General features: G+C 28.4%; 1 protein-coding gene across 3 annotated transcripts; it reads left to right on the top strand.

Annotated features, from left to right (window-relative positions):
• Positions 1–1,331: 1,331 nt before the first annotated feature.
• Positions 1,332–15,691, top strand: LOC145200406 (uncharacterized). 3 transcript variants are annotated; one of them, XM_090082160.1, is made up of 17 exons: positions 1,332–2,714; positions 2,999–3,181; positions 3,291–3,416; positions 4,888–5,157; positions 5,617–5,876; positions 5,967–6,171; positions 6,352–6,496; positions 6,683–6,777; positions 7,165–7,389; positions 7,658–7,837; positions 8,150–8,435; positions 8,547–8,888; positions 9,048–9,292; positions 13,305–13,533; positions 14,023–14,212; positions 14,301–15,018; positions 15,111–15,691. In XM_090082160.1, the coding sequence occupies exons 1-17, from the start codon at positions 1,409–1,411 to the stop codon at positions 15,461–15,463; spliced, it is 5,358 nt and encodes a 1,785-aa protein (XP_089938286.1). In that variant the 5' UTR covers positions 1,332–1,408; the 3' UTR covers positions 15,464–15,691. The 3 variants fall into 3 exon arrangements, 2 of the variants coding, with proteins under 2 accessions (XP_089938286.1, XP_089938287.1); XR_016450805.1 differs by lacking the exons at positions 13,305–13,533; positions 14,023–14,212; positions 14,301–15,018; positions 15,111–15,691 and having other exon boundaries at positions 7,165–7,391; positions 9,048–9,212; XM_090082161.1 differs by lacking the exons at positions 8,150–8,435; positions 8,547–8,888; positions 9,048–9,292; ... (2 more) ...; positions 14,301–15,018; positions 15,111–15,691 and having other exon boundaries at positions 7,165–7,393.
• Positions 15,692–16,563: the final 872 nt, after the last annotated feature.

The raw sequence follows: 16,563 nt of genomic DNA on the forward strand, positions 1-16,563 counted from the left end.
ATCATCATAATAATAATAATGATAATATTAATATTAATTATAATTATAATTATAATTATGATAATAATAATAATAATAATAATAATAATAATAATAATAATAATAATAATAATAATAATAATAATAATAATAATAATAATAATAATAATAATAATGATAATAATAATCATCATCAACCATTTCTGGTTGAGCATACTTGAAGTTATTACACTTCCTTTTTTCTTTCCTCACAAGCTCAGATCTTGTGGCCATTTCAACTTTACCAATTATGTATTTTCTACTTGTACTTTGATCAACCCAAAAATCCTATTCTGCTACTGGTATTTTATATGAAAATTTACACCCACACTGATTTCTGTTAGAATTTCCAGCACTTAAGCACTTACAACTGCATACATCAAACAACTTTTGAAATGATTGAATTTTATTTACAAATGATGAAGATGATTTTTTTTTCTAATGGGTATTTATCAAGGTCACACATAATTGAGATAAGTTCCTTCACTCAAACCTGTTAACATAAATTGATGGAACACTTGGTTTATCATAAATCTCTTTCACTTGGTTAGCAATAAATTTTGCTTGATCATGTGGTCTAGGCAAATATTTAACAACAATTAGGTATGTCTACACAGGTAGGGATTTGATTTGTAGGTAAATCAACTGGATAACCAAAAAGTGGATGTTCAGTTTGGTTTCTAGTAGTACAAGTGGTCTGAAGTATGCAAACTTGTTAATCAATGATTGAAACAAAAACAATTATATTTAAAATACTACTAATCTCTATCATACTATTTGAAATCAGCTACATCAACTTCAGCCATATCAAAAAAGTAATATTAATTTAGTTTATTTAAATCTGTAATAGTTTCTGAATTTATAATTTTTCAAAAATAATAATATCAAATTGGAAGTCAAAAAATAACTTTTTTTTCATTGGGTGCTCTAAACTTTTGCAAAACACTCTTTACTATTAATCTAATACTATGAACAAGAATTATCTGAATGCTTTTGTCCAATATTTGTATGACTGTTGTAAAAGTATTATTTTGAGCTGACAGTAAAGTTCAATTTAAAGTTGGTATAAGTAAATGAAATTTTTTTTTTACATTTTCAAAATGCAACTTTATTTCTGTGTTTATTATATATATATATATATATATATATATATATATATATATATATATATATATATATATATATATATATATATATATATATATATATATATATATATATATATACACGCACATATAGGTATGTAAATATATTTAATTTTTTTAAATTTATTTAATAATAATTATTTACAAAAAATAAGAAAAATCTGTTTTTTATTATCTGCCTTACATTTTCTTTAAGCATATTTGTTTTTAGAAATAATGAAATACCATGTAACAGATGTTTCATTATGCACTCTAAAACTCTTTTACTTCTGGTTTTTTTAAAACAATTATCAGCATTTTTTACTGGCTTTCATCTGGGTGATTACCCTCCTGCTGACTTTAGTAAAACTGTTAAGTTATCTTCACAAAATAACTCATTTGTTGAAATAGAGCATTTTTTGGGTAAAATTCCATTTCATGTTCATGTTTATGCTACTGCAAGTAATGGTAATAATAAAGGATTCAAATTTGATGGAACTGGTGTTTGTCAAAATGATGGCAGAGATAATAATGCTTACGGAGGAGTGATATTTGCTTATGATAAACATACTATTAGAGTATGGACACCAACACGAATGAGTGGTAGTAAAGTAGGTTCTGTTATTTTTGTTGGAGAGCGCTGGGGCGGAAATAAGTTTTCTCAGGATTCACTTGATGCAGAAGTTACTATAGAAGCTTGGGAAGATGGCCCTGTACCATCTTATCAAATTGAAACAGAAGTTGATGCTGGCTTAGAAAAAAATACAAATATTATCTACCATGATTTACATCAAATACCAGAAATTGTTAGCGTTAGAATTTTTTCTGGTGTTGATTCAGAGAATTCATATATTTTTCATGCTTCTGGAGTAATTCAAACATCAAATATTCGTGAGTATGGTGGAGTTATATTTTCCTATAATGAAAAGAAAGTTGTTTTATGGACACCTAATAAGCCTAAAACTGGCTGTACTTTAGTAAATAAAAGGTGGGGTAATGGAAAATACTATAAAGAGATGTTCTCAAAAACATGCAAAGTTCATATTCGTATGTGGATTAATTCTTTTCCTCCTCCTGTGTTTCAAACACCTTGGAAACCTGTTTATGCAGGTAGAACTACTGAACCATTCCTTGAAATAAAACACAACTTAAAAATGGTCCCTTCATATGTTAAACTCCAATATCGATCTGTAGGTCAGCCTTATAGTTTAGTTTTTGAGGGAGTAGGTTCTGTACAATCAACTACTATGAGTAATTCAAGACATGGTGGCCTAGTATTTGCTTATGACAAAGTTAGTGTGCGAATATGGTTACCTACTAATGTAAATAAGCATCAATCATATATTATATTTGTGGGTGATGGTTGGGGAAATAGTGATGAAAATGTTACTGAAACTATGGCAGAGTTCCGTGTGCAGATCTTTCTTAATCGATGCTTTGAAGCTGAAAAAATAGTAGACTCACAAGGATATTGTAGAGATGTCAGTGAGATAGCAATTATTCAAGATATGTCTGCATGGAGTAAATGTTCAAATCCTTGTGGGGAGGGATTGAAACAAAGGTTTGTTACTGGTAAGTTTTGTTACTGCTATATTAATCATAGTTGAAGTTTAATTTTTATTTTTTAATCAAGTATTATTTTTTTGGTTGAATATGTACAACAAAAGATTTTATTCATATATGGTGTTATTGTGATATTTTATTGTAATATCCTATTATTACTACAAAGGTATTTATTTCATAAATATTTTTCTTTTGTGCATCAAATTATGTGCACTGTAGTATTTAAAAAGTTGATTGAATTCAGTTTTTTTTTTTTTTTTTTTTTCTCTGTTTATCTTAACATTAACTTTTAGGATGCCATGGACAGAGCTTACAAAACATTATGAACTGCCAGTTTAATGTAGATTTTTGTGGCTTTTCAAATATTTCATGGATTCGTAGCATGGGTAGTAAAGAAATAAACATTGAAAATAAGCATTTGCAAATCCCTTTTTATGGTGTCAAGCATGGTAGTTACTTTGTTTATTCAAGTGAAGGTAAATGAAAAATTTCTAAATATACTTTCTTTGGTTATTGGTTGTTAAAGTTCTTTTAAAATTCTTCATCTTTTATAAGTTTGATTTAAAATTTAAAATATTTTAATAGGTGTTTTAACAAGTCCTGAATTGAAAGATGCTAAAGGTTGTATATTATTGTTCAAATACTCAACGGGAAAGTATTATGGAAACCTTCAAATTGATATATTAAGTAACCTTGACTTGTGGAGAGAAAGTATGTATTGTGTGCTTGTTCAATTCTATTATTTTTCCTAAAACAGTTTTTTAGTCATCTTGTATTCATAAAAATAGTAATTTCCTAGGTTGAAATGTTTATGTCTATTTTTTCATTATTTTTGATATAAATAACTTGATTCTGCTTGCTGCTAATTTTTTTTTTTTTTGAAAAAAAAATCAAGGGCTCATAATTTTATTCTGTTGCCTTTTTTTTTTTTTTTTTATGCATGTTAAAATGTCATATCAATGTAAGTTGTTAATTCATTACTAGCCAGTCCTAAAAGATTTACTGTTAAAAATCTGCTTCATCTCTTGTGCTAATTGATATCTGATTTTTTTTAGCTTATCTTTATAGATGTTTCAATAGCTAGTAGCAAAATCTTTTGGGATATGAAAAAATTATTATTCTTTAGATGTATTTTTCTAAACCTATAGTTTTTTTAATTCTTATTTTTACTTTCAATAACTTAATAACTTACTTTAAACTAAGCAATTTATTGCATTAAAATATACATCCATGCATACATTCATTAATTTGAATTGCATTGCATTGCAACTCAATGCATATTTACATACATACTTTTTTTGTAGTTTTACTACTAACTTCACAATACTATTAGTACTCTTAGGTACCAGGTAATGAGTACTGCAGTATTCATTACCTGGTACCTAAGAAGGCCAAATGGACAGTAATTTTAATTGTTTGCAGTTAAGAACCTTTCACCATTAGGAAAAAAAGAAAGTTTGTGCAATCTTCAATGTTATCTTTCAGTCTGTTCTAATTAATCTTTGGGATCTGGAATCTTCTTCATTGATTTATGAAATTCTTAAATAGTTTTTTGCATTCACTACACCGGTTTTTGAAATTTTAAATTTATAGGCTAAATGTTCATTAGTGTTTAGCTTGCTAATATATAATAGTTTTTGATCTTTTTAACACAGTTAATTGTGGATCTAAATTCTTCAAAAATTCAACTGATTTTTTTATAATTGATGAATTGTTTTCTTTTTATATTATTTATCTTTAGAATGTTTGACTGTTGACTTTTGATCTTAACTATTGATTAAGAAAAAAAATTAAACTCTTTGTGTCATCATCACACTACCTTGACTTCATGTTGATTGGGATTGCAAACCAGTTATGATTCAACAAATTGAATTAGTAATTCATTAAATTAATAATTTAATGGTTTAAAATAAACTAAAGTAAGCTAAAAGCAAATAAATCTTGGCTTTGCTTTAAATGTGCCCCAATCTCATCATTCAATTCCATTTTTTTTCTTCTCTGTAGCAATAGCCAAAATCTTCTAATATTCGTAAACTATTGAATCTAATCCAATTTTGTTCTCATTATTTATCAATAAACTCAATTTTTTTTTTGGTTGTGAGTACAATTTCCATGTTGGACAAAAATACAATAAAAGTTATAAAATATATTTGTCATAGGTATACTTTACTTTTATTTTTAGATGTTTGGTCTATGAAGTATGATGAATCATTTGGTTCTAATGTTTGGCTGACTGGGTATCTTAACATTGGTGATCTTCTTTATGAGCTTAAGAGATTTCGGTTTGTACACAACCCAACCAAAAATTTTATATCTGATCCAATATCTTTAACTGACATAATTTTAAAATGTGAAAAACCTGATGAGTTTAAGATGACTGCAGAAGCATGTAAAGAAAAGGAAGAAATGCTTGCATCATGTTTAGTAGATGTTTTTAAACCATTTTCTAGAGGTTTTTTTTACTTTTAATTTTATTATATTATAAACAATTTTGAAACTTTCTCACCTGTTAGCCAGCTAAAATATACAAAAAGTTTTTTTAAGCTAAGTTAGGTTGTTTTTAATTATAAGCTTTTTGAGCTACTTAAAAAGGTTATTATCTTTTAAGGTTAAATGCTAAATTTTCATGAAACCAGTTTTAAATATATATTAATGTTAAACACAAAATTTTCATGAAACCAGTTTTAAAAAATATATTTTAAGGTTAAACACTGAGTTTTCATGAAACCAGTTTTAAAAAATATATTTTAAGGTTAAACACTGAGTTTTCATGAAACCAGTTTTAAAAAATGTATATTAGTTAATAAACTTTCAAGTTTTAAAAGTTGTCTTTTTTTACAGACATGTTTGACTAACAAGGTTTTTTATCAAAATGATTTTTTGATGTAATAAAGTCAACCTTTTCTTTAAGGTCCTGCATGGTCAGTGTCTATTCCAAAAAATGATCTCAACCAAGAATTAGGCACCTATGTTACATCAAATGGTATGTACAATGACTTGATTGCAAAATACAAGTTTCAAATTATGAAAAGTGGTTCATATCAATTATGGCTTGAGAGTTTTGCAATGAATAATGACAGCAATAGTGTCATTGTACAAATCTATGAAGACTTAACAGTTGCAGATACTATTTATAATATGAGGCATGGGTTGTGGTTACCTATTATTAAGGTAAAAGTTACTATTTCTGAAAGAAAAAAAAGTGACTTTTACCTTGATAATAGGTAAAAAGTTAAAGTAAAATGATTTTTATTTTTTAAGGAATTTCATTTTCGGCCTGGTAGCTATGTAATAGTGTTGCGTCAAAAAGACAAATATTTCTCTTTTAAAAATATGATGTTAGCTCCTAAAGAAATTAGTGTTTGGAGTGAACTAGGAATGCAAAGTCATCACATACCTGATAGTAATTTTTATTCCTTAAATTATCCTGATGATTATTTGGTTTATTCTCGTTTAAATGGCAGAGGTATTTGAATTAATATGTACTATTTTTTTTATTCCTAATTTTATTTTGCTACTATTACTATTTTTTATTACATGTTTACTATTTTGTTTTATTTAAAAAGGATACTTGCAGTTTTTTTATTCATAATTTTGTTGCTTTTATTAGTATTGTGATATTGATTTTTTTTTTTAACATTTAAAGCTGGTTGGATGCCTACTGACAGAACAACTGATAGAATGTATCTTGAAATTCGTCTGCCTGACATTGCTCTGATTAACAAAATAGCTACTCAAGGTGGTACATGGCTAGATACAGCTCATCCAGCTTTTTATTGCAAGATTGAAGAGTATAAAATTGTTAAAATTGAATCACTTTAAATATTTATGTATAGAAAGCCATTTTATTTGCATTTCATAAAACATATTAAATGCATAAATGTAGTTAAAGTGTTAGTAATTATTTACATGAAGGTAATATAACGATAAGATATAAGTATTATTCAAGAAAATATTGTTTACCTATTTTACATTAGCTATAAAATCAAATTTTCTTTGGATGGTCAGAATTTTGCTTTTTACAGAAATTTGACATCAAAGGAGATCTTCAAGTTAGAGGGCAATAATAATGGTATGAAGTTTTTGTTTTTTTTTAAATATTTTTTTTGAGTAATGATTTTTTTTTTTATCTGATGCTCTTAAAGAGAAGTTTGAAATCTAATAAAAAGTTGTTTTACTATTGTTTCACTATTTGTTGCACTTACTGGATTTATTCCTCATAATTTAAATATCAGTTTTCTTATTTTTCCTTATTGTGGTCAGTATTATAATCTCTGAAACCAGCTAACCATTAGCAAAATGATAGCGAATTTACAAAAATGGCTTTCTGTAAATTCTCTTTGATTTTGCTGAAATGAATATTTAAAATTTTAAAAATTTACCAGTGTCTCTATTTTAAATGAAGTTTGTTGATTAATTTAACCTTTTTTTCAGTTTACACTTTTTCTTTCCCTATTAGTTTCACATTTGGTTGTTGAGCATTTTTTTGATTATGTGCTTGTTGCTAAATCAATTCGCATTTATCCTTCAACGATTACAATTCACCTTTGTTTACGTGCAGAACTGTATGGCTATTACATTACAAAAGGCATTTGTCCAATAATAAAATCAAAAGCAAAAGAAGAAGTTTGTTTAGGAGATGGGCAATGCGAAAATTCTAAAGCCAGATGTCAAATTGATCCTGGTGTGTTATCTTTTTAACTTTTTAAACCTTATTCTTTATATCAATCAATAAAGTTTGAACATGTCTTCTGTTTTTTCCAACTGTTTGATTCTTTGGATTAGTAAATAAATGTTTCTAATAGTATGAGCTGGAACAAAGCTGCTTTAATAGTAGTAACATTTATTTTTTTAAATTATAAATCTTCCTGTGACAGTAATAATGATTGTGATTGCTGTTTTGCAAAGTTAATTTATTTAATATATTCTTTTGTTTTCTGACATGCTGGTAGTGAATAACCAATCAGTTTGCTTATGCAAAGAAGGTTACCATGGAAACTTGTGTCAGTTTTATGGGTGTAGCCCAAACCCTTGCAAAAATGATGGAGTTTGTGTACAAAATAGTAAAAGTATATTTTGTAACTGCACACCAGGATTTCATGGAAGATATTGTCAAGTTGTTTGTCCTAAAGGTGAGAAATATCTGCTAAATTATGGTTTGAAAAGTATGATAAAATTCTGAAGTAATATATAATGAACCACTAACCATGGTTCTTTTTTAAATTTTAATACATTTTTGTTAATCTTAAACTTAATTTACATAAAAATTTAGCAAAATTAGGCGCAATAAAAAGTGAATACTTTATGTAAGATCAATTTAAAAGTCTCTTCTTTTAAATATGGTTATGGTCAGTTGAAGTAATTTTTTCAGTCTCCAAAAACAGTCCCTAGTTTTTATACAATTCAAAAATACATAGAGTTTGTATTTTCATTTTATACTAAAGGTAAATATGGAAGAAATTGTGTCTTTTCTTGTGAATGTGCTGAAAAAAATTACTGTAATCCTGTCAATGGCAGCTGCCTATGTGAACCAGGCTACCATGGTAATGATTGTAATAAAAAATGTCCTGAAAATACTTATGGTCAAGACTGTATTTTTAAGTGTCTTTGCAATAAGTTTATGGAGTGTGACCATGTAACAGGAGAATGTCTTTGCAAGGAAGGCTGGAAAGGAATTGAATGTTCTTCACCATGTGAAAATGGAACTTTTGGACGAAATTGTAGTCAAAAGTATTTTTTAAACTTTTTTTTTAAGTAGACAAGATTTTTACAAAACATTTATTTTGATTACGTTTTAACTGTAAGTTAATTGAAAAATGTTAATAACTTATTTATGAATAGATGTAAATGCTTGAATGGTGGTATTTGTAACCAGACAAATGGATTTTGTGATTGCACACCAGGTTATTATGGGCAACAGTGTGAGCATATTTGTGACTCAAATAGATGGGGTGATAATTGCAAAGAGTATTGTGAAGCAATAAAGAACTCTACTTGTGATCATATTACTGGTCATTATACGTGTTTTTCAGGATTGATGGGTACATTTTGTAATGTTGAATGCCCTGATGGGAAGTTTGGAGAAAACTGCATGCACTCATGTGCTTGTGACATGAAGAATACTGAAAAATGTGACAAACAAACAGGACATTGTGTATGTAAATTGGGTTATAGAGGAGCAAGGTTTGTAAAAATTATAAGTTTTAAATTACTTTTGATTTTTATATAAAAATTATTTTTTACATTTTGCTGTTAAAAAAGTGGCTTTTCATCAAAATAAAATGGAAAGTTCAATTAAGAAAACTTATGACATTAATAATATATAAAAAAAAATAATACTAGATGTGATAAGTTATGTGAAAATTCATGGGGTTCCCAATGTCATAATCTTTGCAATTGTAAAAATGCTGTTTCATGCAATCCGTTCACTGGAGAATGCATTTGCATGGATGGCTTTATTGGCAAGCAATGTGAGCAAGAGTGTAAAGAAGGATACTATGGAAGAAATTGCAGTATGAAATGCATCTGCGAAAAGAAAAATACAGAAAAATGTAAAACAAATAATGGTTTCTGCAAATGTCAACCAGGTACTACCTTTTAGTTTACTGTAAAACTAATTTCTTTCCACATATGTTGTGAATGTAACATTTTATTATCATAACTTGTAAGATGCTTTGTGGAACATCATTTATAAAGCAAACAATATTATGTAAAGGAATGAGAATTTAGTTGCTTTAAAATGCAAAAATCTTTAGAAGTGGCAGCAGTTAGCTAAGAATAGATTTGTTCATTTTTAGATTACCTTAAGATTGAAAAGGGATATTTAAGGATTAAAAGGGGATAAGACTTTTTTTTTTTACAGTATTCAATCAGAGCAAATATTTTTGTCAAAAATATTTTTTCCGCTTCATAAATCTCATCGTAAATGTTAAGTTTACACTAAGCATTCTTTTTATAATCTAAAAGTAAATAAACAGGTGTTACAGTTAAATTTTTAAAATTTCCCAATTTTATTTTATTTTTGTGACAAAAGACACTTTGCAAAAAGAAAAACATCAGCTTCAAAACCGGCCCTTTGACATTTTTTTCGATTTTGAGTGAAGCACACCAAATGCTTCGTAATGGCTTGCACTATATTGAAAAATTAAAAAAATGATGCAAAACCTGTTCAATCCTATAGTTTTTACTATGTAAAATTCAGCAAATGGTGCAAAGCCGGCTCTTTTTGTTTGCGCAGCTGCTTCAAAACCAGTTTATTATTTCAGCCAATAGGAAAGCACTTATCATACCACGTAATCACAACAGCTGATATTGAAAATACTTTCGTTTTTAATGCTTTTATCCTCTGGAAATTGCAAATTCTTCATGATTTGTCTTGTAAGTAATAGAAAAAGTAGAAAATATTTATGAAATATTAATTAACTAAACATTAACAGACTTCTTGCGATGGAAAACGATCAAAAAGTAAAAAAAACAAGCAGACTGCAGTCACGCAAACGCGTGGCAGACCCCAAAAACACAAAACAAGCAAGGGAGAAGAAAGCTAGGTATGCATTACTGATGAAGTATTATTTGTAATTATGTTTATTAACTTTTAACTTCTATTTTTCTGCAGGTATTCAAAGAAGAGTCCACCAAAAATCCCTTCATGCAAGCACAAATTGGGTGCTTTCCAATGTCACTGCCTGTCACAGAGTGATGTCATCACTTTTAATGAGCGATTTTATCAAACAAGTAAGAAAATGGACCAGGACAACTTCATTTTGAAGCATTGTTCATCCCTACAGCCGAAACGTGTTAAAGGTGAATCAAATAGGAAAAGAGAATTTACTGTAAAATATTTTGTTACAAAGGCTGTCTCTTCCTCTACAAGAATACCAGTTTGTAGGAGAACATTTTTAGGAATATTAGGCATAAAAAAACATAGACTGCTTGGAGTTATCAGTAGATATCACAAATCTGGTACTTCAGCCAAAGAAAGTAGAGGTGGAGACAGGAAAGCAGAGAAGTTTGTTGAGAAAAAAGAGAAAGTAAATAAATTCATAGAATCATTTCAAGTTAGTGAAAAGCACTACTGTAGGTCACACTTAAAATGTAGGCAGTACTTACCAGCTGAACTCTCAACTGCTGCAATGTGGAGGATGTATAACAAAAAGTGTGATAGTCAATTAAAAGTTACCAAATGGTTTTTTTCTAATATATTCAATACAGAGTATAATCTAGGTTTTGGGACCCCTAGAGTTGACACCTGCTCTGCATGTTCTGAACTTAAAACTAGAATCAAAAATACAAAAGATCTCCAAGCCAGAGAAAAAATAGTTTTAAAATTAAACATCCATTGCCAAAGAGCTGATGCTTATTTTGACAAGCTGAGGGAAGAAAGTGATGACCTTGTTACCCTCTCATTTGATTGTGAGAAGAACCAAGTCTTACCTAAACTATCAGATCAAGCTGCATATTATAGGAGGCAACTTAACTTTTATAATTTTACAATTGTAAAAGGGAGCTCTCATAATACACTTAACAAAGAAAATATTGATTCTCACTATTGGATAGAGGGGGAGCAATCTAAGGGATCAAATGAAATTGCATCTGCTGTTTATTTTTCTCTGAATAATTTAAGCATGTCTAGCAACATAAAAAGAGTCAGATTGTGCTGTGATGGATGCCCTGGGCAAAATAAGAATACAGTAATGATTGTTATGATCAGTTATTGGCTCCACAATAAAGCTCATCCTCATATTCAAACAGTGGAACTGGATTTCCCAGTGACAGGTCACTCCTTTATCCCACCAGATAGGGTGTTTGGCACCATTGAAAAGGTCATCAATAAGAAGGAGATCATTGTTAGCCCCAAAGAGTATGTGGAGGTCATTGAAAAACATTCTGCAGTTTTCCACTTAGGAGAGGATTATGAAATTTTTGATTGGAAAAGTTATTTGAAAACAGTTCTAAGAAATAATGTTTCTTGGCATTTCAAAATAGCTAGTTGTAAAAGAATCATTGTGTTAAAAAGACCAAGAATTATTGAGGTGAGAGGTGAACCTTTTTATACAGTAGAAGTTAATGCTTTTAAGTCATTGACCAAGTAAGGTAAAAATTTTAATTCAATTAATTTACCAATCATTCATTCACAAATTAAAATTAACCCGAAGAAAATAAAGGATGTAGAAAAGTTATTGAACTCTCATTATGGTGTTGATTGGAGACAAGATCAAAATCTTGAGTTTTACAATAAAATCATACCTAATGAGGAAATAGATGGCATTGACTCTGATCAGGACAGTGAATCAGAAGAAAATAATGAGCTGTGCTGTGGTGAAGATGGATCATCTAATGTTGATGATGCTGATGTTAGGATTTAGTAATTTAAATTTTGTGAATTTGAAACTATTTTATTGTAAAGAATTTCTTATTATGACATTGACTTGCCTTTTTAATGTGTTTTTTAAGGTGCATATAAAAAAAAAGAAAGCTATATAATTTTTGTCTTGCTAATTATTACATAAGTAAATTTAATTTTTTAAATGTTGTTTACACATGTATTTGTGGCCTATACATGTCTAGCAGAAATTTTATGTACACCATAAACTTATTTAATAACACCATAGTGCAAGAACCATAATAAATTTCTCATTAAAAATTTTTTCCGTGTTTTGTTGCTTCTACTATAAAACCCAGGTAGCTAAACTTATATGACATGTGATGCAGGTATTTCTTCAATTTTTATGACCACTAATAATTAGTTACGTTATTGCATTTTAATAGAAATTTAATGCATGGCAAAAATTATTTCGAAATATATTTAACTTTTTAAAAAACATTAGCGGGCTATCCTGCTAAAAAAAGGGGGAGAGAGTTTTCTAAAATTGTCCATAGATGGCGTAAATATACTGAAAAGCGTGTGAAATTGCAGTGGACTTTAAATAACCATGGGTTCCAACGAAATTAATCACAAAACAATTAAAATTTTATTAAAATGTGCAGTGGCTGGATCAAAACCGGCTCTTTTTTGAAAAAAAATGCCCTTTAATTAAATATTTCTATTCAATGATTATCACAATTACTGATATTCACATAGAAAACCATTCATTAGTGACTAAACACGAGGTGTATATGTTTTTTTTAATTTTTTTATTTGCACAAAAAAAAAAGTGTATCCTGTAAAATTTGCTTTAGTGCAAAGGGCCGGTTTTGAAGCTGGCGGTCTCATATATTTCTAGTAATATTTTTTTAAAAAAAAAATTTTTTTTTTAATAGAAATTGAATGGGTGGAGCCTTCAAAGGAAAGTTATCCAAAAATTTGAAAACATGTAATAACTTTAACAAAGGGTTAAAATATTTTTAAGTGCAAACATCAAAGTTTAGGCAAATTAAGTATTTACATATTTTTAACTACTATGTAAAGTTCATTTTATTTTTTCACAAACCATAACATTTTTATAATTGAGAAGCTTAAAATTAATTGTAGTTTTGATTTGTTAGACATGATGCTTTGTAAGTGAAAATAAACCTGTAATTAGCAGTCTTAATAGATTTTAATTCCTCTTTATAAATTTAATTTTTATTCTAAGATTTTGTTTTTAATTTCATCTTTAGGGTATACTGGTGGATCATGCACAGAAACATGTAGAGAAGGTTATTGGGGTATAAACTGCCTTGAACAGTGTCTATGCTTTAATAATAGTAAATGTGATCATAGAGATGGGTTCTGCTATTGTGCTCCAGGTTTTCAAGGCCAATATTGTACAGAACACTGTGAGCATGGAACATTTGGTGAAAACTGTCAACAAAAATGTCATTGTAAAAATGATGCAGATTGTGATAAGTAAAATATTGATATTATTATTATTGTTATTATTGTTGTTATTATTTTTATTATCATCATCATTATTATTACTATTGTTGTTGTTGTTGTTGTTGCTGTTGTTGTTGTTATTGTTGTTGTTGTTGCTGCTGTTATTATTGTTATTGTTATTATTACTGTTATTAATTATTATACGTTATTATCATTATTATTTTTATGTTGTTAAATTTATTTGTAGCAAACTACTTTGAATAATTGCATTTTGAAGAATTAATGTTAAACAATAGTTAAAAATAATGTTTATTTATTAATCAACTTAATTTTTTTGGATTATTAAAATAATTTATTAAAGTTTAGTTAAATATTTTTTACATTACTTACAGTTTAGTTTAAGCTTTAAATATGAGGCTTTTATAAGCATGACACAAAATTATGTTTTTGAAATAGTGCTGTTTTTTACTCATCCATTCATTAGTTGTGGCTGTTTAAATTCTTGTGATTTAATTTTAGTGTTGATGGTCATTGCATCTGTGCTCCAGGTTTTGCTGGGAAATTCTGTGAGTTTAAATGTCCAAAAGGAAAATATGGAGAGAACTGCTTGAGTAACTGCAACTGTAGAGTCTTTAATACAGAAGATTGTGATAATGTTAATGGTTTTTGCTTTTGTCAGAATGGTTTTGTTGGAACTCGATGTGAAAAGGTGTCTTGTTTTCTTATACATTATTGAAATTTTTCTTCTTGTTTTTTTTTTTCTGCTGCAGTCTCTTTTTACTTACTTGCATGTTTAGGAATGCGATGATGGTTTCTATGGCAAGAGATGCCAATCAACTTGTCCTGTTTGTTTCCATAGCAGCAGTAATATTTGTAACAAGCGTTTTGGTAATTGCTCTTGTGCTGATGGTTTTACAGGATGGTATTGTTTAAGTGATTGTGATTGGTCTCACTTTGGTCATATGTGTAAACAGCAATGTAATTGTAAGCCAAATGAGCTGTGCAACAACATCAATGGTCAATGTTATGACTCTAATTTACATCTTGTAACTATCAAACTTCGAGCATCTTCCCAACTTTTTCTGGAAGATAAATTGCGTCAGGAAATACAAAGAAAGTTTGAAATAATGATGCTGCATTGTTTTGAGCGACTTGAAGGTTTATTATTAAAGTCACCAGCTTTAAATATTTCAGACTTACCAAGTTGCTCTATGGTGGGAGGCGAACAAATGTTTGATAGTGACAATTTGGAACACAGTTCTATATATGTAATGAGAATCTATAACGTGTTTGCTATGTATGTAGAAAATGAAGAGATAGCAGCACTTGTTTTTACTCTTTTACGAGGGGCTGATCCAGTTAATGCAACATTCATTTTGGATGTAATTTCTTTCATTGGTATAAATGCATTCTCTGCAGGTCTTAACTATGAATACTATGTTGGCGAGGCATCATTTGATAAACAAAGGGAGAATTGGTACTCTAATACAATGTATCTTGCAATAGCAATTTCATGTAAGAGATTTTTTTTTAAAAGTTCTTTAAGTTTCAGCTAAAAATCTACAAATCGACGAAACATTCAGAAATGTTAATACATTCTTTTTTAGGTGTATGCACTGTTTTACTATTCTTTGTTGGCTTTGTAGTATTTTGTCGAAGAAAAAACCAATCCCCTTTTGAAAAAGTTAGGCGTGAATCAAAAGATATTGAGCTAAAATCTTGCCTCGGTAACAGTAAGGGGCATGTTTATTCGTTTGAAAATCCTTATTATGATGTAATAGCAGCTATGGGACTAGATGATGATATAGAGGAAGATTATTACAATCCGCTGTACATGCTTGATCTTCAGCCTGATAGCGATAATGAAGTAGACGATATGTATTACGAATGTCAAAACAATGAGTATAAGTCGTTTCTTTACGATAAAGATAGTGGAGTATCTAGTGTCACATTGTCTTAGCTTTTACACTTTTATTATCAGATTTTTTGTTTATTTTTTTGTTTATAGATCTTAACTTGGTTCTGAACTCTAATTTATAAAATTGCTTATGTACCTTTTGGCTGCTATTTTATTATTTATTCGCAACTGTGTATTTGTTGCAATATTTATTCTTTGTTTTTATATATATATGTATATTTTAAATAATTTATGTTGCGTAGATTATTAAAATAGTTATTTATAGGAGTTTACATTTTTATTTTCTATTTTTTTATTACAAAATTTATAAGATTTTTTTTAAACAATCTATTAATGCCTTTTGCAATTAAATCTTATTACTTTTAAATATCAAATTAAATTAAATAAGAAATTTTGAAAAACTGTTAGCAACAACATTCATATATTTTTAACTGAAAAAGTATTAACGAACTAATTCATGTTCTGAAACAAATGTTGTTGTTTTTAGATCAAGAAAACGTTTATTTTTCGTAATTTAATATTTAAATATTTATACATTTAAGCTTAATGATTGTGTTTAATATTGTATTTTTTGTAAAAATTTTGATTAAAAACCATTATTTAGTTATCATTTTGTGATGAATGGAAATGGAAAAGTACTACCCTCCCTCCAAAACTATAGCTGAGGGCGATAGAATGCCCTCAGCTATAGTTTTGGAGTTTTGGAATGAATAGTTTTCAATAGAGGAAAGACTTACGAAGTTTTTCCGAGCGTAAAGATTAAAGAATAAAATTACGTAAAATTAACCGAACGCAACGATTAACGGTATCAATTAAGTTGTAATATCGAAATTCCGTCAAGTAACTGATTCAATTAATTCGTAACTTCGAGTAATTTGTTCGAAAGGTTCGTATAGCTTACTTAAATCAGTTAATTTGCTCAAAATTTCCGTTAAAAACTACGAGAACCATAAATTAATTGATTACATTCCTTACCCGTTAAATTGTCACAAAATTTTGAACCTGACTATTCTTATGATAACAATGATCGAAGATTTTTCTACAACCCCATTCGTTACTAACGTACTATTAAAGAATGTTATACACATACATTAGAACAGTTTTACTTTTATCGAAGTTGTCACAAAAATCTTTAGAACTTT

The sequence above is a fragment of the Hydra viridissima genome, unplaced genomic scaffold (assembly GCF_058129835.1).
Source record: "Hydra viridissima isolate aposymbiotic clone 2 unplaced genomic scaffold, HvirCarnegie_v1 scaffold_3, whole genome shotgun sequence".
NCBI classification, from domain to species: domain Eukaryota; kingdom Metazoa; phylum Cnidaria; class Hydrozoa; order Anthoathecata; family Hydridae; genus Hydra; species Hydra viridissima.